The sequence below is a fragment of the Aquarana catesbeiana genome, linkage group LG03, assembly GCF_042186555.1.
Source record: "Aquarana catesbeiana isolate 2022-GZ linkage group LG03, ASM4218655v1, whole genome shotgun sequence".
Taxonomy (NCBI): Eukaryota; Metazoa; Chordata; class Amphibia; order Anura; family Ranidae; genus Aquarana; species Aquarana catesbeiana.
In genome coordinates this window covers 45111519-45133248 of record NC_133326.1, presented here as the reverse complement: position 1 = coordinate 45133248, position 21730 = coordinate 45111519, and the positions used below count along the sequence as shown (strand labels likewise).

The 21730-nt window shown below is 43.8% G+C and overlaps 2 protein-coding genes across 4 annotated transcripts in view; one reads left to right on the top strand and one right to left on the bottom strand.

Annotated features, from left to right (window-relative positions):
• FANCI (FA complementation group I) overlaps positions 1 to 14053 on the top strand; it is a 119665-nt gene extending 105612 nt beyond the window's left edge. For both annotated transcript variants that reach the window (XM_073618451.1, XM_073618452.1), the window contains exon 38: positions 10993 to 14053. In XM_073618451.1, coding sequence (XP_073474552.1) covers positions 10993 to 11049 — 57 coding nt within the window. In that variant the 3' untranslated portion in view covers positions 11050 to 14053. The remainder of the gene's footprint in view (positions 1 to 10992) is intronic.
• POLG (DNA polymerase gamma, catalytic subunit) overlaps positions 11129 to 21730 on the bottom strand; it is a 79757-nt gene continuing 69155 nt past the window's right edge. For both annotated transcript variants that reach the window (XM_073618453.1, XM_073618454.1), the window contains exons 18-22: positions 20732 to 20854; positions 18597 to 18762; positions 17659 to 17867; positions 14420 to 14580; positions 11129 to 11338 (exon numbers count right to left, since the gene is read on the bottom strand). In XM_073618453.1, coding sequence (XP_073474554.1) covers positions 11274 to 11338; positions 14420 to 14580; positions 17659 to 17867; positions 18597 to 18762; positions 20732 to 20854 — 724 coding nt within the window. In that variant the 3' untranslated portion in view covers positions 11129 to 11273. The remainder of the gene's footprint in view (positions 11339 to 14419; positions 14581 to 17658; positions 17868 to 18596; positions 18763 to 20731; positions 20855 to 21730) is intronic.

Genomic DNA, 21730 nt, shown 5'->3' with positions numbered 1-21730 from the left:
GCTTATCGCGGTATAACTTCGACTGTAGCCTGAGGTCCCGGGTTTCGGCACCATCTGTTATGGAAATGATTAAGAGCTCCAATCGAGCCCAAGGTTATCTGCTGCTGTCTCTAATTTGAAAAGTGTTGATATGCATGCATATAAAAGTAAACACTCTGAGACACGCTCAGCAGCATTACTGTTACACTTCTAATTTATTCAAGGCGGTGTTAATGTTTTATACACACAAATACGTCATTGCTATGTTAGTCTAATAGGTACATCTCATTGGTTAAGAAGATAAAGAAGATGGAGAATTTTCATAACGAGGTTTGGCTGTCTTTGGTCTTATCTTCAGTTCCGCGTTCTTCTGATGTGTGGGATGTAGGGGGTACCCGCCATCTTGAGAAAATATAGGAACAGAGCAAACCTGTATACTTATATAATGAGTAAGGAGAAAAATATGTATGCACATAAGAAAATAGACATTTTCAGATTACTATTATTATCTACATCACATTCCTTCACACCAGGAGTGTGGGGCTTAAAAATCCCCTGAGCTGAATGTCCATAAGGGGACGTTTTGGAGCATTCTAATTGGTCAGTGCCGTCACATGGGTGGCACGACCAATCAGCAGCCGCATAGCCCATCCTGTCAGCTATGGAGAAGACACGTGGCTGCAGAGAGGATTTCTAAGCCCCAGGTTCCTGGCACGGATATACCAGGGCTTAGAACTGGAGATTGCCACGGTCCAGGTCAGTGGGACCCGGGGAGGGGGCGAGGAGGGGGACCTGTGTAATTTCACTCTACAGATTTTTCTGTAAAGGTGAACTTACACTTTAAGGACCGAAAGATTTGTCCCCTTAATGACCAGGCCATTTTTTTGCGATACGGCACTGCGTTGTTTTAACCACTTAAGGACTGGCGTACGACGACACAATGGCACGGCTGGGCAAATGGGCGTATATATACGTCCATTTGAATTTCCCGCCAAGTCATTGTGTGCGCGCCACCGGCGCCACGCGCGTGCGTGCGCTGGCCGGGAGCTCCGTGAGTCGGGGATAACCACGATTGTCTCACGGAGAGCTTGAACGGGTTGATGCTGATGTAAACAGCATCTCCCTGTTCTGGCTAGTGACAGTGTCACTCGATCTCTGCTCCCTGTCATCGGAGCAGAGATCAGTGTACTGACAGACACAGCCCAACCCCCCTACAGTTAGAAAACACTCCCTAGTACTGACTTAACCCCTCTCCGCCCCCTAGTGGTTAACCCCTTCACTGCCAGTGTCATTTACACAGGAATCAGTGCATTTTTATAGCACTGATTGCTGTATAAATGACAATGGTCCCAAAAATGTGTCAAAAATGTCCGACATGTCCGCCATAACGTCGCAGTCACAATAAAAATCGCTGATCGCCGCCAAAACTAGTAAAAAAAAATTATTAATAAAAATGCCATAAAACTATCCCCTATTTTGTAAACGCTATAACTTTTGCGCAAACCAATCAATAAACGCTTATTGCGATTTTTTTTTTTTTTTTTTTTTTACCAAAAATATGTAGAAGAATACGTATCGGCCTAAACTGAGGAGAAAAAATGTTTTTTTATATATTTTTGGGGGATATTTATTATAGCAAAAAGTAAAAAATAATGCGTTTTTTTTCAAAATTGTCGCTCTTATTTTGTTTATAGCGCAAAAAATAAAAATCGCAGAGGTGATCAAATACCACCAAAAGAAAGCTCTATTTGTGGGAAAAAAAGGACGTCAATTTTGTTTGAGAGCCACGTCGCACGACCGCGCAATTGTCAGTTAAAGCGACGCAGTGCCGAATCGCAAAAAGTGCTCTGGTCTTTAGCCAGCCAAATGGTCCGGGCTTAAGTGGTTAACTGACAATTGTGCGGTCGTGTGACGCTGTACCCAAACAAAACTGATGTCCTTTTTTTCCCCACAAATAGAGATTTCTTTCAGTGGTATTTGATCGCCTCTGCAGTTTTTATTTTTTGTGCTATAAACAAAAAAACACCGACAATTTTGAAAAAAAAAACAATATTTTTTACTTTTTGCTATAATTAATATCCCAAAAATACTAGGAACAGACGGGGATCTGTTTGTTTACATTGACAGATCCCTGTTCTGGGTCTCTGTGGAGCGATCACATGTGGCCGGCAGACACCGTGGCCGCCGGCCATGCTCATCGGCTCCTGTGCCGCCCACTGTAGCTGTTAAAGGAACTGACGTACAGCTACGGCGATTCGCGGTAATGGGCCAACCTTCTGCCGTATAGTGATGGCGGCTGGTCGGCAAGTGGTTAAATCACGATACTTCAGCATGATTTCAGAAAAGTAGTGCAGGAACCTTTTTTTACAGTCGCTGTGACTTGAGTCGCAACAATTTGAACAATTCCATTGCTGAAAAAAAGGTACGACTTGGCTCAATGTGGCCAATGGCTTCTGCTGCTGTCTCAGCCAATGAGGAGTTCCAGTAGAGCTGCTGCTCTTGTGCACATCGCTGGACCGAAATCGGGCTCATGTAAGTATTGGGGGGTTGCACACTCCTCTCTCCCTAGCTGGCTGCTCCCAGCTTCCTAACTGCCCCTCTCTGTAAGGATCATGAAGGGGTTCGCCCTGGAGGGACGAGTGTGCAGGCATGAGTGTGCGGGGAGGAGTCTGTAAAGGAGCCGTATAAGATCTACATAAAAACAGAATGCAATTATTTGCAAATCTCATGAGTAAAGCTGGGTGTATATAGAATGGTCATTACACTTCTTAGCACAATATTCAATAAATAACAGTGTAGCACTTTGTTTAACCACTTGACCACTGGGCACTTAAACCCCCTTCCTAACCAGACCAATTTTCAGCTTTTGGTGCTCTCACATTTTGAATGACAATTACTCAGTCATGCAACACTGTATCTATATGAAATTTTTGTCCTTTTTTCACACAAATAGAGCTTTCTTTTGGTGGTATTTAATCACCGCTGGGTTCTTTATTTTTTGCGCCGTAAAAGAAAAAAGACCGAAAAATCTGTAAAAAAATATATTTTTCTTCATTTCTGATATAATATTTTGCAAATTAGTAATTTTTCTTCATATATTTTGGCCAAAATTTATACCGGTACATATCTTTGGTAAAAATAACCCAAATCAGTGGATATTATTTGGTCTTTTTGAAAGTTATAGAGTCCAGAAGCTATGGTGCGACTATCTGAAAATTGATCACACCTGAAGTACTGACGGCCTATCTAATTTCTTGAGACCCTAACATTCCAGAAAAGTACAAATACCCCCCAAATGACCCCTTTTTGGAAAGAAGACATTCCAAGGTATTTAGAAAGATGCATGGTGAGTTTTTTGAAGTTGTCATTTTTTGCCACAATTCTTTGCAAAATCAAGGTTTTTTTTTTTACTTTTTTTTTTTTCCACAAAATTGTCATATTAGCAGGGTATTTCTCACACACCGCATGTGCATACCACAAATTACACCCCAAAACACATTCTGCTATTACTCCCGAGTATGCTGATACCACATGTGTGAGACTTTTACACAGCGTGGCCACATACAGAGGACCAACATGCAGGGGAGCACCTTCAGGCGTTCTGGAGCACCCAACTCAATTCTGACATTTCTCTCCTACATGTAAAAATCATCATTTATTAGCTAGAAAATTACATAGAACCCCAAAACATTATATATGTTTTTTTAGCAAAGACCCTAGAGAATACAATGGCTGTCATTGCAACTTTTTATCTCGCACGGTATTTGCGCAGCAATTTTTTTAATGCGTTTTTTTTGGAAAAAAAAAATGTTTTGTGCTTTACAAAAACCAAAACAGTAAAGTTAGCCCAATGTTTTTGCATAATGTGAAAGATGAAGTTACGCCGAGTAAATAGATACCCAACATGTCACCTTTCAAAATTGCATGCGCTTGTGGAATGGCGCCAAACTTTGCTACTCAAAAATCCCCATAGGCGACGCTTTAAAATTTTTTACTGGATACATGTTTTGAGTTACAGAGGAGGTCTAGGGCCAAAATTATTGCTCTCGCTCTACCGATCGCAGCGATACCTCACATGTGTGGTTTGAACACCGTTTTCATATGTGGGCGGGACTTACGTATGCGTTCGCTTCTGCATGCGAGCACACAGGGATAGGGGCGCTTTAAAATTTTTTTTTTTTTTTTATTGTTCATTTTACTTTATTTATTTTAGTTTGATGCTTTTTTCCAAAAAAAAAAAATTTTGACCACTTTTATTCCTTTTACAAGGAATGTAAACATCCCTTGTAATAGCAATATGACATGACAGGTCCTCTTTACAGTGAGATATGTGGTCAATAAGACCCCACACCTCACCTCTAGGCTGGGAAGCCTGAAATTAAAAAAAAAAAAAAAAAAAAAACGATCCTGGCTTCGATCGTAGCGGTGAGTCGGTAGAAGCGAGGGAGGGGGGGACATCCCCTCTCGCCTCCCGTAAGAACGATCAAGCAGTGGAACAGCCGCTATGATCATTCTCATGGTGTAGGGAATCGCCGGCTGAAAAAGCTGATATCTGAATGATGCCTGTAGCTGCAGGCATCATTCAGATATCCCCGCACAAACTCAAGGATGTTGTATGACGGCCGGCGGGCGGGAAGTGGTTAAAACGCATTTTTTTTTTTTTTTTTTTAACACAAAGTTGTCCATTTATAAAATATTTCTACCACATAACATGTACATACCAAAAATGACACCCCGAAATAGATTCTCCTACTCCTCCTGAGTACGGCGATACCACATGTGTGAGACTTCCACAGCCTGGCCACATACAGAGGCCGAGTACAGCCGAGCATGGCTCAGCATGGCAGGGTATTGCGGAGGATGGCGGAGGATGGCGGAGGATGGCGGGGTATGGCGGGGTATGGCGGGGTAATGCGAGGCTTTGCAGAGTATTGTGGGGGTATTCCAGGGTACTGCAAGGCTTTGCTGAGTATTGTGGGGGTATTCCAGGGTAATGTGGGGCTTTGCAGAGTATTGCACAGCATTGCAGAGTAGTGCAGGCATTGCAGATTAGTGCAGGGCAATAGGGATGGATGGCTGGCTGGATGTCTCTGTGCAGCGCTGTGGGCACTACACATCCAGCCCACAGCGCTGCAGCCATCCATCCATCCCCCTCTCCGCTCACAGTGTACCGATCGGTACACAGGAGGGGAGGAGAGGAACTGATGACGCCGGTCTGTTTACATGTGATCGCACCGTCATTTGACGGCGCGATCACATGGTAAACGGCCGCGATCAGCGGCCATTTACCGGGATTCGTGATGCGCCGGGTCACGGATGTGCTCGGGTGCGCGCCCCAGGGGAATTCCGGGAGGACGTCATATGACGTCCTCCCAGAGTTAAGCAACCGCCCTGCAGCCGTCATTCGGCTATGGGCCGGTTGTTAAGTGGTTAAGGACCCTTAAATATGGTGGGCTCTGCTGGAGTCCACCTGCTCAGTGCGGAATTTGGCCAATGATCCCCGCTGAGCAGACGGGTGGCGGCTCCGTATCCAGGGTTGGATGTCTGACTCATCGGATGTAAACGGCACGCCTGTCCATTTACACCCACCTGCCATTTGATCCGCCAGACGAATGGGGAACCGATCCCCATCCGCCTGTTTTTAGCAGATAGGATCAGATGTCGGCGGGTGTCAATAGACACATGTCCGTTGACAATCACTACTCCATACAGGAGACTGGAGGGTCCGATGGGGTCCACCTGAAGAACTGGCAACTGAACAGGATCCAACATTTACCTACATTTCTAGATGAATATTTCTGAACTGAAATGATTGAGTGGTATTATTCTACATGCAAACAATGACAGTAACAATTTATTGCTAATTACAGTTTATATTGCTGCTCTTTTAAAGTGTCGCTTCATTCCATTACGCTTATAAAGAGCTGTCGGAAAATGTCTGTGATCAAAAAAATGGACATACGGAATGCCCGTGTGAAAGGACCCTAATGCCGCGTACACACGACCGGACTTTACGGCATACTTGGTCCGGCGGACCGGAGTCCGTCGGACAATTCGATCGTGTGTGGGCTCCAGCGGACTTTTTTTTCCCAAAAGTTCGACGGACCTAGAAATGAAACATGTTTCAAATCTTTCCGACGGACTCGAGTATGCTAGTCGACGGACAAAAACCGACGCTAGGGTAGCTATTGGCTACTGGTTATGAACTTCCTTGTTTTAGTCCGGTCGTACGTCATCACGTACGAATCCGTCGGACTTTGGTTGATCGTGTGTAGGCAAGTCCGTCGAAAAGTCCGCCGGACAAAGTCTGCCGTAAAGTCCGCTCGTGTGTACGCGGCATTAGAAGTGAAATAAAGTTGCGAAACACGTCAATTGTCCTTCCGTATGCCTAGCCACAGGCAGGTGGCTAGGCATTTTTTTCTTGTCCATTTTTTTTTTTTTTATCACTTTTTTTTTGTCCATTTTTTTTTTGATCACTTCTGGCTGGAAGTGATCAAAGTGGCTGCAGGCAAGCAGTACTGTAGGAACAGATCCAAGTTCCATGCAGCTCCCTTTCAAGCAGGAGCAGCAGCCGTGAGATGCTTCCTTGATGCTGTAAAGAGAGCGCATGTGAATCTCTACTAAGTAGATGAAGTCAGTGCTTGGTCTGACAGCCAACCCTTTCTGTGTCAAAATTGTCAGAAACCAGGAATAAAGGCACCCAGCAACCTAAGCTTTTGGAGGTAGCTTTTGGTAGTGGGAGGTGTTATCCCCGGATTAGCCTAGTTTGCCACTATTCCGTTCTCCTGTGTGTGGTAATCTAACCCAGGGCTCAGGACTTCCTGTGCCCCTCAGTGGATGAGAGAGAAATAATTTTACAACAAGCTGTTACCTAAGAGACTTATTTAAACCCTTCCAGCCCCAGCATCCCTTTAATAGGGTCCATACGCCGGGGAGGGGGGGGACAAGAAGTAGCCGCAATCATGTGACCACTGTGATTGGCTGTCAGTGTTTACATCAGGGGTAGGCAAGCTGTGGCCCTCCAGCTGTTGCAGAACTACAAGTCCCGTCATGCCTCTGGGAGTAACTGTCAGTTTTGCAATGCCTCATGGGAAATGTAGTTCCACAACAGCTGGAGGGCCACATGTTGCCCACCCCTGGTTTACATGATCATTTGTCCAATCGGCTACTGATTGTTAGTGGGGATCAAGAGCTCAGTCTCTGTGCTGTGAGCGCCCTCTCAGTGCTAAAACATCAGCCGCCCAGTGTGGCGTGTGACCGTTAAAGCCCAACTTTTTGTTGCTGCACATGTGTGTTACACAGGCAAAAAGCTGGAAAAAAAAGACACTTTTAAGATTGTGGATGCCCCATGCGTGCTGTACATCGAGCACTACATTTCTACAGCATAGAGTAGTGATGTAACAGGCTGTGTAGAATCTGTTGTCCGCTACTGGCTAAGTATATGATAGCAGGATCACCTGGAGTGCAGAATAAACACACTTCCAGGTTTAAAGGGGTTGTAAAGATTTGTGCTACAAAAAAACAAACATGTTATACTTCCCTCCTCTGTGCAGTTGGTTTTACACAGAGTGACCCTGATCCTCCTCTTCTGGGGTCCCTCAGCGGCGCTCCTGGCTCCTCCTCTTCTCGTGTGCCATGTTGGAGAGCTGCTCTCCCATGTCCTGCTGCGTCTATTGACACAGACAGCAGGACTCAGCCCCACCCCCAGGTCATTGGATTTGATTGACAGCAGCAGGAGCCAATGGCTGTGCTGCTATCAGTCTAGCCAATCAGGACATGAGACACTGGCTAGAGCTGGTGTGCTTGTTCCCGGCTTGAGAAAGAGGGTTCCGGTAAATAAAACGGGGGCACTGGGGGGCTGCTGCACTGAAAGAGGTTTTTCACCTCAATGCATTGAGGTGAAAAACCACGAGGGTTTACAACCCCTTTAAACCCTGGTTCACATTGCAGCGATTTGGCATGCATTTTGGCATGTCAAATCACATGCCAAATCGGCGGCTATTGCTGGCAATAGCACTGATTGAATCGGTGCAACGTAGCATTTGTGGCGCCGCACCGATTCCCAAAAGTTTTATTCCTGTGGCGACTTCGGGGTGCGATTTCAGTAGACATCTGTGCAGGAACCCGCACAGATGTCTCTGAAATCACCCCTGAGGTCGGGGATGAAATTATAGACTGATCGTTTCTTTGTCAGTGGGCAAATGTACAAAATCGGCAAGGGGATCAAATACTTTTTTCCCCCCCTCACTGTAGTTGAGTCGCTTAGCCATGTTTTAAACCTCAGAGGTATGGCATTTTGGCCGCAATTCTTCCATGAAGACCACTTCCAGGCAGACTTCTCTGGACAATAGATAGGTGTACTCAGGTCCCACTGCTTTCTTCCAGGTCTGTGCTGATGGCGCTGCTGGATATCTTCCAATGTCGAAGGGAAGTAAACATGATGTGTCTTTCATCTGCTGCATTAAGTTTCCTTGGCCGACCAGTGCTTCTACTGTTCCCAATGTTGCCCATTTCTTTAAGTGTTTGAAACCCCAGTCTGCTTTAAAATCTTTGCCCAGGGGAGACCTTGCTGATGTAGTATAGCTACCTTGTGTCTTGTTCGTGTGCTCAGTTGTGTCAAAGTGTATGACCTGTGATATGAAGCAATCTTCCACAACCGCACCTTAGTAGCAGAGTTTGGCTGCTCCTCTCCCCGTTTTAAGCCTCATACACAGCCGTTTCTGTAAGGCTACTTTCACACTGAGGCATTCGGGCGCTGGGGGTACAGCGGCGCTAAATATAGTGCCGCTATACCGGGGCGGTTTTAACCGCTTTGCATCGCTGCCCCATTCTTTTCTTTTAGGAAGGGGCGCTTTAGGAGCGGTAAATACACCGCTCCAAAGATGCGGCTTGCAGGACTTTTGTGACCGCCCTGCAAAACGCACCGCTCCAGTGTGAAAGCCCTCGGGGCTTCCACACTGGAGTGCATTGAGCGCCTCTTTCTGGGCGCTTTGCAGGAGCTATTTTTAGTACTTTAGCGCCTGCAAAGCGCCTCAGTGTGAAAGGGGCCTTAATGACTGTGTTTCAACCTACATATGAACCAGATGATCATGAGCACCTGCTTGGTGTAATTGGTTAATCATACACCTGACTTTAATCCTACAAAATCCCTGACTGTGCAAGTGTAAGAATTGATGTTGGTTTAATGCCAGGGTAGTCACACCCAATATTGACTTGATTTAGATTTTTCTTCTTTTCACTCACTTTGCATTTTATAAATTGATAAAAATAAACAATTTAAAATATATATATTTTTGAAAGCATGCTTTACAGCAGGGATATGCAATTAGTGGACCTCCAGCTGTTGCAAAACTACAGGTCCCATCATGCCTCGGCCTGTCATGCTTGTGGCTGTCGGAGTCTTGCTATGCCTCATGGGACTTGTAGTTCTGCAACAGCTGGAGGTCCACTAATTGCATATCCCTGCTGTACAGCATTTCAACACGTCTAAAACATCTGCACAGTTCTGTGTGTGTGTATATAGATATGGCTGGTGTATGTGTATATATAGATATATAACATTATGACCACCCACCTTCTATTGAGCAGATCCCCTTTTGTGGTGGCAAAACAGCCCTGGCCTGTTGATGCATGGACTCCACTAGACCTCTGAAGGTATGCTGTGGTATCTGGCACAAGTTCTGTAAAGAAGTAAGATAAGACGCTGCAGTGCCGAGCAAACAGCCCAAGTATAGAAGGTGATAGCAGCTTCAGCCTGGTTCCTCCCAGGCAATGCCCTCTGATGTGTTTTGCCCCACCCACAGGGGTTGGTTGGTTGTAGAGAGTCGGACTCTGGGTGGGGCAAAACACATCAGTGAAGCCAGGCCAGAGCAGATTTCACTTTCTACACTTCGGCTGTTTCCTCGGCAGTGTAACGTCTTATCTTTCTTGTTTTCATGTGTGTGCGAAGTGCTGGGACTGGATGGGTCCTCTTGATGCTGGCACCGGAGTATTACAGGATTAGCGCTTGGAGCAGCGCTCAAATTTTATTCAGTTCATAGTCGCACCAAGTCCTGTAAGTTGCAAGGTGGGGCCTTCTTGGATCAGACTTGCATTTCAAGCATATCCCACAGATGTTCCATTGGATTGAGATCTGGAGTCCAGGTCAACACCGCAAAGACACCACCTCCCATTGTTCTGTAGTCCAGCTCTGATGCTCATTGTAGACTATTTCAGTTGTGGACATGGGGCAGCCTGACTGGTCTGCAGCCCCATACACAACAAACTGTGATGCACTGTGTGTTCTGACACCTTTGTCAGAACCAACATGAACTTTTTCAGCAATATGAGCTGAAACAGTAGCGCTTTTATTAGACCGGAATACACAGGTCAGCCTTTTTTCCCCACATGCATAAATAATGGACCTTGGCTGCCCATAACCCTGATCTTTCCTTCCTTAGACTACTTTTGGTGGGTCCTGACCACTGCAGACCAGGAACATGTTATGTTCTATTGCAGAAGTCCTGAGACTATTCAGTGATTGGGAACCATGAAGTCAATCATTTGATTCAAAACTCAAGGGTAAAATGCATTTTTTAACACTTCTGTCCCATGCAGTTATACTTGTTTTGTAGCCTATTCCACCAGTCTTCCACTTGCATGTCCCTGATCTAGTGGGTTGTTGGCACCACTTTTCATCTTTCCAGTGGGCCCACACATGAGCTCTGCCCTGTCAACTTAACCGAATGACAAGTTTGTATTCCATGGTCCAACAGAGTACAAACTCTCCATAGGACTGAATAGAAAGTGCATAGGCGGGCCCAGCCTAAAAGCTTTTGTCAAGTGCTGTGGGCAGACTGTGCAGCTTTATATCTCTCTCTGGATTGGAGACAGGTGTGTATATAACTAGGGGGAGCGCTGGGATTTACTATAATGTAGATGCTATTACACTTTAACATTAACTGGATAAGTAAATAGCTTTTATTTGGTAATTATGTTTTTTTTTTTTTTTTTTTTTTTTTATTCCCCCTCTAGTCTGGGACTGAGCAGAAAGAAAGTCAAGAACCAAAGAGAAAACGAAGAAAGAAGTAGCTGGAAATTTGCTCTTATTTCCTACTAAAATCTCACATGTTAATTATTCTATCCCAAATAGATGTTAATTTATTACGTGTTTTGTACACAACAAAGAGCTATTCTTTTATTCACACCATGAAACATCCAATCAAACAAAGCAGTTCTGGTCTTTCACCTCATGAGTAAATCATGAACAAGATGCAACTCCACAGGAGTCAAACAGTAACAGACACTGGTTGAGATTAGCTGTCATTTTTCAAAGCACCATTAGTTAGTTTAACGATTTCAAAGATATCCAAAGCTTCACCTGCAAAAAAAAAAGTTATGTTAGTTCATATAACTGTTGTGTACCATATTTGTACAGCATACAAAAAATAAAAATACTTATTACTGAAAACAGATTGGAGGTAAAATTTGTCCACATTTGTGGACAGTCAGAATCAGTCCAGCTTCTGCCTTAAAGCGCCCCTTTTTTTTTTCTGTTTAGAAGTACTGCCAGGACCAATTCATAACTTGTGCATTGTGCTGCAGAAAATGAATGGCCTGTTTAACACAGCACAGTGCAAGACAATGTTACACTGTGTTATGGTATAAATAGGACCTAAGGGTTAAGCCTCGTACACACCACTAGTTTTTATTTTTTTTTCGTTAAACCCAGCGGGTTGCATGGAAAAAAAACTGACAGCTCAGGTCGGAGATGCTGTACTAACACTCCGATGTTAGTACAGAGATCTCCCCTGTTGAGCTGTTGTGTTCTGACAGGGAGATGCAGATTGGGAGCCAATGGGCTGACTTTTTTGGGTCATGCTACTTTGACAGAAAACGGCTGGCTTCTGTCAGACCAGCCACAGTAAACACTGGCTGAATGTCGACCCATGTTTACTAGGCTTTATACCAGTGTTTCTCAACTCCAGTCCTCAAGGCACTCCGACAGGTCATGTTTTCAGGATTTCCCTCAGATGAAATGGCTGTGGTAATTACTAAGGCAGTGAAACTGATCAAATCACCTGTTCAAAATAATAGAGAGCCTGAAAACATGACCTGTTGGGGTCTGTGTCCACTATTAAGCTTTTCCCTTCATTTCCTATTTGATTAGTTTAATTGAAACAAGGCTCTATCGAGCAATACTCTAGCTCAGGGGTAGGCAACCTGGGGCCCTCCAGCTGTTACAATTACTCCCAGAGGCATGATGGGACTTGTAGTTTTGCAACTGCCAGCCTTGCAATGCCTCATGGGAAATGTAGCTCCACAACAGCTGGAGGGCTCCAGGTTAATGCAAAAGTGTGAACAAGATATGGTGAAAAATACTCCTGTGCTTGTGAGATTGTTTGCTGTAAAACTAAGGTAGTATTGTAGTCAGTGGTAGGACTGGGGGAGATGATGGAGCGTGTCCCGCTGCCTTAACTGACCAGGGGTGGTCTGGAAAGGACTGTTTAGTAGGAGGTGGATGGAAGGCGCGTTATCAGACGCTTACATCAAGAAATGTATGGTTTATTCATGTAAAGGAATACAGACATATAGTCATATAGATATAAAATCATACAAATACTACAGAATATTCTATATAAAATATATGCCTACCCTAGCTGCATGAGCATTCCTTTCTAGACAAAGGTGGAGGAGTGTCGCATAACAACAGAGCAGGTGATGTAAGCTGGCCATAGATGGATTGAAATTTGGCTTGTTCAGCAGAAACTGGACAAATTTCGATCCATCTATGGGCAGGCTAGTTCTGAAGTTGATCTATCAACCGATTTCAGTATAGCCAACCTGTTGGTTTTTTTTTTTTTTTGTTTGTTTTTTACCATAACTGGCTATAGCCAGCAGCAGTAATCCTTGTATTATGGTGGTGGGGAAACCTCTCAGTCATAATAAAATAGCACAGAGGGAGGGATTCCACCATCAGCACTGACTGTTGATGGGAGGAATCCGGCAATTTTTTTTTCCTTTAACCTGTGGTTGAAGGAAAAATACAATTCTATGATCATCCTAAAGCCAGTTCAAATTTTGGCTGGTTTAGCAGGAACCAACTGCATGGGCAGGCTCAATGTTCCCAAGTTGATCCATCGATCAACTTGGGTACAACCGGCCTGCCGGATTTTACATGCACTTATTTCTATCGGCAAGGATTCCCGTCAACACTGTCAGTGCTGATGGGGGAATCAAGCAATTTTCTTTGCTGCAACCCATGGTTGGAGCTGAGGCTTCAGCTACTATATGTACTGAAACCTGAATTCATAGAATAGCCTTATGCCGCGTACACACGAGCGGAATTTCTGTCAGAAAAATTTTGGATCGTTTTTCCGACGGAATTCCGCTCAAGCTTGCCCTACATACACAGGGTCACACAAGTTCACTGAACTTTCGACCGTCAAGAAGGCGGTGACGTACAACACTACGACAAGCTGAGAAAATGAAGTTCAATGCTTCCGAGCATGCGTAAGAATTTTGCGCGTCGGAATTGGTACAGACGATCGGAATTTCAGATCGGAACTTTTTCCGACCGAAAAATTGAGAACATGCTCTCAATCTTTTGCTGGCTGGAATTCCGCCAGCAAAAGTCCGATGGAGCATACACACGGTCACATTTTCGGACCAAAAGCTCTCATTGGACTTTGGCTGCCCTCATTGCAGATTTCTCCATCTACAGGGTTGAATGAAGGAATCTCTGCTGATTGCTATTGTATTCAAGCAGCTGCAACACCCATGGGTGCTTGAATATCCAAACAGTAACTCTATCTGATAGGATGCAGTCATATTTGACTGACAGCCAACTATTTTCTATCACACTTCTTTGATTTTTTTCAGTTAAAATTTGTTCAGCCGGGTGGTGCTGACGGGGGCCACTCATGGCTCAAATTTTGGCTAATTGAGTAGAAATCTGCCAGATTGTGAGCTCTACATGGCCAGCTGCATAAATTGTCCTAAATATGAGTTACGCACAAGTAAATAAATGTATATGTTATAAACAGTTCTTGTATTTACACCTATATGATATGATTAAAGAGGATTCTATCAAAAATATCCTACCCATGTCTGTGTCATAAACTAAAGGCATTGCTGTTTCCAACAAGACCACTGTGACCAACATCTGCACATAAATACTGGTACTCATAAGAGTGTATTTCATGAGAAATAAGCAGGAGGGTGACAAGCATACAATGCCCAAATCATTTGAGACTGAAAATTTCCTTTACATCAATTTAAATTGTAAAAAAAAAAAAAAACAAACAGTGAAATATAAAAATGCTATGTTGCAGATTCTGGAATCTCTTTATTGTGTCACTAATGTAGTAACCTAATAAAACACATTTACACAATAAATTACTTAATTTGGTGATGAAGTGACCTTAAAATTGCTGACAGAGATAATAAAGATGGAACATACCAGGAGGAATGCCATATTTCTGCTCTAGACCAGTTGGGTTTGATGGGGTCGCACAATCCATGTTCACTTCTTTGCGGAGACAGCGATCAATGTCTACCGCACTGAAAAATGCCACCGACTGAGGCAAATCTAGCATTCCCAGTTTGTAAGCAAACATACACCTGCAAAATGGAAATGAACATTACAGAAATACCAATAAATTCTATAGCAAGAGACTTCCTGTTTCTTATCTGTGGATCCTAGGCTTCTTCCACACGTTCCTCTGTAGTACAGCAATATCTTCCTCTCCCCCCCCCCCCCCCCCCACATTAAAAGGCACATTGTCGGGGATAAATGAAATCAAAAAAGATTTGGGAGATTACTGCACTAAATCAATCATGTGCAAAGCTGCTGACAGTAAAACAAAGTCCAAGAAATGTGAAAACATAGTGTAGCGCTAGAAAACCATCAAAGAAACAGCATACTGTAATGCATTAGAAATAAAAACACAGAAAATAATATATACTGTGAAGAGTAATAAAATACAGTCCAGTGATTATGAACTGGACTGCATTTTTATTACTCTTCACGGTATATATTATTATTTTCTGTGTTTTTTGTTTTTTTTTAATGCATTACAGTATGCTGTTTCTTTGACGATAAACTAACTCACACAGGCACTAACTTGAAAGGAGACCAGCTTTCTATACACCTGTCCATTGGTCCCATTTCCTAAACCCATTTAAGTTGTATCTTCAGCTTGTTCAATTAAGCTTTAAAAATGAATAAAAGCTGATTGCAATTTATCAAAACTGGAGCGGCCAGAATCTGAAGAAGCTGCGCAACCAATCACTGAGCAAAAACAGTCTGATAACACAAACGCTTCACTGGACATTTAGTGATAATTATAACTATGGAGACTTCTGCATAAACAACATGTAGAGGGCTACAGGAATATATTGTTATAGCCAGGAAATATGGCATTATGCCTCTGGGGCTAAGGACTGTAACAACAAAACACCGGCTGCCATATTTGTACACCTATCTTTGAAGAAATGTGTACCAATGTCACCTCATCATTAGAACTAATATGCTGATATCCAGATCATCATGTTAAAAGCGACACTAAACCCATCTAAAAACATTAGAATCCAGCAAAATGTACTAAACATCACCAGTTTATTTGAATCAGCAAACCATGGTTACATACTTCTTTTCTGAGTATTGTGTTTTTGTTTTCTTCCTCCTGTGCAATTCAGAGGCTGTTTTCGAGTTACTAGCAGTCCTTGCACTACTAGTCCCAAAAATAATTTGGCCTGCCTATTGTAATGGGGTACCCATTTTCAGTCATTCATGTGAATACCTAGGGTGGAGATTTTATGAATGGGAGGTTTTCAGTGCTTTTAAAATGCCATCACTGGATGCATCTGCACCTTCTATTGTAGTCCGCCTCGGGAACGCTTCCCACATTCATTGGCTTCATTCCCATATCCAGAAGTCTGAACAGGGCAGTTTAAAAATGTACATTTCTAGATGTGCTATCCGACACTTTTATTACAAGGTACAAAGAGCTGACATTAATGAAAATAAATATATAGAAAACATTTTTTTAAAATAAAAAAGGTATTGAAGATTTAATTTGCCACCATTGCACAAAACTGCAGGCACAGCCACTGTAAAGAGGAAAGGATTGCCGCTTCTCCCGACCAGCCCAGGTGAATAAACGAGGAGCACCCTCAGCCTACATGTCTCCACCACAAACGCTGATGCATTTCGCCCCACCAACCAGGGGTTCAGTCACAGGGACCCTATAATTGAGCCCTGGTAGGAGGGGTGGTGGAGACATGTAGGCTGAGGCCGCTCCTTATGGTTTAGTCACCTAGGCTGGTTATGAGTAGAGGGGCAATCCTTTCCTCTTCACATTTTCTAGCCCTCTGGATTGATATGAGAATAAGCCTGCACCCCATGCTCTGGGACACAGTGATATACTTTCACCTCTACTTTGCACAGCTCCAAAAGCAATATTGCAGGCACAGCCAGTGTTAGAATGTAGTTTCCTAGGTTTTCTTTGCGGGGTCTGCAAGCCGTTAACCAGCAGGTGATTAGTTGCTAGTACTGCCCGGGGTCCTAACAACCAATCACTAGCTTGTTAATATGAAAAGTTAACTCCAGCAGTTCCCACCCTCTGTTCAGTACTGTTCTGTCTCCTGCTCTCTGCAGGACACACGCTGTCAGGTAGGAGATTGCTACCTACACTGCTATCCTTTGCAGATACTTGGACAGCCTAAATCTTAAATGCTTTGGTATGGGAGATGGTTTCCAGGAGCTACAAGCTCCCCTCCCCAGTTTGTCACTTGCAAACTACAAGTGTCACGGCACGGATTAGCAGATCTACACACAGTACTAGTGGGTCTGTTCTTGCTTGGAATATATGGGTCTATTCCTACCCACAGCTCAAGCTAGAGTTTTTCTTCCCCAGGGGAAACTTCAAACTCTTATGCCCCGTACACATGGTCGGACATTCCGACAACAAAATCCTAGGATTTTTTCCGACAGATGTTGGCTCAAACTTGCCTTGCATACACACGGTCATACAAAGTTGTCGGAGAATCCGATCGTTCTGAACGCGGTGACGTAAACACGTACGTTGGGACTATAAACGGGGCAGTAGCCAATAGCTTTCATCTCCTTATTCATTCTGAGCATGCGTGGCACTTTGTGCGTCGGATTTGTGTACACACGATCGGAAATTCCGACAACAGATTTTGTTGTCGGAAAATTTTATAGCCTGCTCTCAAACTTTGTGGGTCGTAAAATCCGATGGAAAATGTGTGATGGAGCCTACACACGGTCGGAATTTCTGACAACAAGGTCCTATCACACATTTTCCATCGGAAAATCCGACCGTTTGTACGGGGCAATACTCTTCAGTCCAGGATTCAGTGAGACAACACAATAGCAGTGACAAACATCAATGAGGAACCAGAAGTAGCCCTGTATTGAGAGAGCAAGAGGGGATCCTCTCCTGACCAGAACTTGTTCCAGCCCTGCAAATGATTTAGCATTTCATTTTTTCCTATCATGCTAGAAGATGTTCTTTCTAACACAGTGGATGGCTGTCCAGTAGAGAATACTTGGAAGCATTTACAAGCAATGGAATAAGCTATAAAACATATTTGAAAATTATTGAACTAGCTGGTCACAACTAATAATATCTGTATACAGGCTGTGGTTAAAGTATCTAGAATGTAAATAAGTACCTTGTTAGCAGATTTGTGATCTGGAGAGCCAGTGCTGCTCGGTATCTGTCCTCACTACACACCAGATATCGCACCTCATCATGGATACTGATGCAGAAACGCCCATCTATGTCATACGCCTCAAAAAGCCACTTCATGGCCACCAGCATCAGATGAAGGTAGTCCACAGCCGAGCTCTGTACAACCCAATTCACTCTACTAGTTATAAACTGAAATAAAACAAAGCAATGGTGAGGAATGGTTTCTAGGAGGTAAAATGTTTGAGTTTTTGGACAGTGAAATTAATGACAAAAGTTTAGGCAACAAGCTAGGACCTCAGTGTATATACAATGCACACTATACCAATCATAAATGTACTTTATTATCCACTATTCCAGCCTTGCATTCCAATATACCCAGGCCTCTGTATTTGACTTCCTTATAAACACACGCTATAATGTAATTGCAGTGAAGAAAGAAGTGCATCCACCAAGCATTTTCATACGGTTACATTGGGTATTCCCCCCACTGTATAGTACAAGGGAATTAGGACCATAGAGTTAGGACCATAGTATATACAGAGGTCCCTCGTTGTGGACACTGCAACTTATGCATATATTTGCAAATGTGGTTTTTAATGTACACTGTTACACAGGGCCAATGCGGTTGTTTTGCAGGCTGGCTGGTAAGTGTGCTGAGAAATCTGCACTGTGTTAAAGAAGCCTATTCATCTGAATGAGCTGCCTAGGGCACCATTTTCAACAATGCACAGTAGTGTTCATTTGTTGCAACGCAAGTTACTGCAATGCACTGCTGTAATTGAGCATTCAGATGTGTAGCAGAAGTGAAAGAATGGCCAATATTAACTAATAGGATGCCATTTCTTACTTTTACTAGGTTTAAAAGTTACAGTCTGGTGACAACACCCATATATGAGACCCAATATTCAAGTAACATACCTCCCCTTGCACAGCCGCTGGTTCCAGCGCTCTACTAATACGACATCCCAGGACTGGTGTACTGGGTGCGGGGCTCATAGCTATACTTTCCAGCTTGTTGAACATCTCAGACTCTGTTCCTCCAGTCCATATTTTACGACTGATCAAGTTCCACTTTCTCCTGGATCTATTAAGAAAAGTATCTGGCTTTAACAGGGAACTACAATAGTAGTACCATTGCTATTACCTTCAAGCAAAAATGAAATTAAAAGGCATATCAATAAAATGAAGCTAAAATAGGGCTACATATGTCCAGTATTACTTGTTTGTGAAAGGTATGGAATCTTCTGCTTTATCAGGAAAAGGTCTGTAGCCCCAAGTGAATAAACTTGAGAGCCTGTTAATACTATGGGGTTGATTTACTAAAACTGGAGAGTGCAAAATCTGGTGCAGCTGTGCATAGAAACCAATCAGCTTCCAGTTTTTTTTTTGTCAAAGCTTAATTGAACAAGCTGAGGTTAGAAGCTGACAGCTGCACCAGATTTTGCACTCTCCAGTTTTAGTAAATCAATCCCTATGCGTCATGTTCACACCAGAACGCAGTAGTTCTCAGGGTTCCAAAACTGCGATTTTAAGCAATATAAGCATGTCTCCGTGCTGCTGTGCAATGACATGAATGATGTGTCACTTTGTACACTTCATATAAGATTCAATAAAAAAAGAAGGGGGGGGGGGGGGGGACGTCTGATGCGATAAAATGCACATCACACTGCCCCTGCCACATGGTTCTGCAGCTCAAAACGCTGTTGAGGCAGCAGTGTTATGGGCTGTGAGGCAGTATGAACAAGCCTTGAAGCCACATGTAGCTACAGTATAGGCTTATTTTAAAGTGATTCTAAAAGATTTTTTTTTAAAATAACAAACACGTACTTACCTGCATTGTGCAATGGTTTTGCACAGAGCAGCCCCAATCCTTCTCTTCTGGGGTCCCCCTCTGGTGCTTCCTTCCTCACCAATGTCCTCATAGCAAGCCATCCATAGACACACACAGCGCAGCTCGACTCCATCCCTGGGTCTCTCCTCACTGGCTGTGACTGACAGCAACAGCAGCAGGAGCCAATGGCTCCCTCTGCTGCCTCTGTCCAGTGAGGAGAGAGAGAGCCGCTGTTCTGGTGCACAGCGCTGGATCAAGATGCGGCTTAGGTAAGCATGCTGTGAGCTGGAGAGGAGAGCTGCATAGGGAAGGTATTTTACCTTAATGCATTAAAGTGGTTGTTAAGCCACTCAAACCTATATACACCATCAGCCCTGCCTCCTATTGTAGTATCCCCTCTCTGTGTGTGTGATTTATAAAAATAAATGCTGCAAATGCCTTATTTCACTGCCGAAATTGCGATCACATGACTGGCCAGCTTTCCCCTTTTCTCCTCTGAGAGATGCAGTGGGCGGGTCGGAGATTCCTCTGCTGATGTCAGTCTGGAGGGGAGGAGGAGAGAGCTAACTGGTCATGTGATCGCAATCTCGGCTCTTAAATGAGGTATTTACAGCATTTATATTTATAAATCATTCACAGACGGGGACACTGCAATAGAGGCAGTGCTGATGGTGTATACAGGTTAGTGTTATGAGAGCAGAAGGGGGTGAGGGGCGGCTCACATACAGACAGAGGGGGGAGGAGGACACAGAAGCAGAGAGGAGAGCAGATAGCAGGCTGATGACAGAGACACGTAAACTGACCACAGTGTCAGGGCTCAGCAGCCATGATACACCGTGGTCAGTTTACAGAAGGGGAGGAGAAACTGACAGGATCAGCCAGGTTTTTTAGCTGTTACAGGGGGCCAAATGACACAGGACAAGCACTGCGTCATATAACATGCTTTAAAGGAGCAGGATCCATATATTTTTTTTGTGTTAACAAACGCTTTAAGGTAAAATAAAAAAAAAAAAAAAAAAAGATCCTTTTCAGAACTACTTTAATGTTGTTTAGAGCAGCCTCTTGGCCTGTGCTCAGAATGTCTTATCTGAGCAGTGCTATGTTACATGCTACTCATAAAAGCTTGGCCACATTAGTAGTTCTCTTATTTTTAGGATTCATTCATAGCACTGGAAGGATAACATAAGTAGGATTTTGATATGAGATTACAGGGGTACATTACTTCATTGATGCTTGTTTTTGGATCCTCCGCACATCGTCTAAGCTCACAGAATTCTCTTCTCCTCTCTCAACTAAGATCCCAAGCTCTTCTACCAGCCACTCCGCATCTTCAGACAAGATGTACCTGGAAATCCAACATGTAACAAAAAGGTTATAGCCCAAAAACAATCCGTTTTTTTGTGCTAGAAAATTACTTAGAACCCCCAAACATGATATACGGTACATTATTTAATGCAGAGGCCCTAGAGCAGGCATGTCCAAAGTCCAGCCCGCGGGCCAATTGTTGCCCGTGTTCCAGTTTCATACGGCCCCACTAGTAACACAAAAGATATATACTGTATTTATCGTTCAGTTGTGGCAGCCGCGGAGGGGACAGGGAGGGGGGTGGGACGAGTGCCATCAGATTACATACAGTGAGAATCTCCTGTTTACTCAGCGGCCTCTACAATAGGAAGTCCCGTCTCCTGGGCTGGCATGGGACGACTGTTCCGTCTATCATACAAGGCGGACTGTATTAAAGAGGCCGCCGAGTAAACAGGAGATTCTCCTGTATGTAATCTGTTGGCGCTCGTCCCGCCCCCCTCCCTGTCCCCTCCGAGGCTGCAGATGGGCATCAATCAGGCTGCAAGGAGGCTGCATTCATGGTAATGGTGAGGCTGCAGATGGGCACTGACCCTTATTTTGCTTCACGGTTCTTGATTTAAAATTTAAGTTTTTTCCTGAAGCTTCCCTCTTAAAGTAAAGGTGCGTGTTATACGCCGATAAATACGGTATATCCAAAAAAACATGCCCAAGCTCATCTCTTCACCACACACAGCCACAAAGGCAAGAGGGTTCTTGTTGGGCAGTGTATTAGTTAATTTGCATTTAATTTTAATGGTTCAAAGAATGTCAGGCAAAATGGTCGGCCCTCATGCATGTTCACTTCATCAAATCTGGCCCTCTTTGAAAAAAGTTTGGACACCCCTTCCCTAGGGAATAAATTGGTGAATTTTGCATT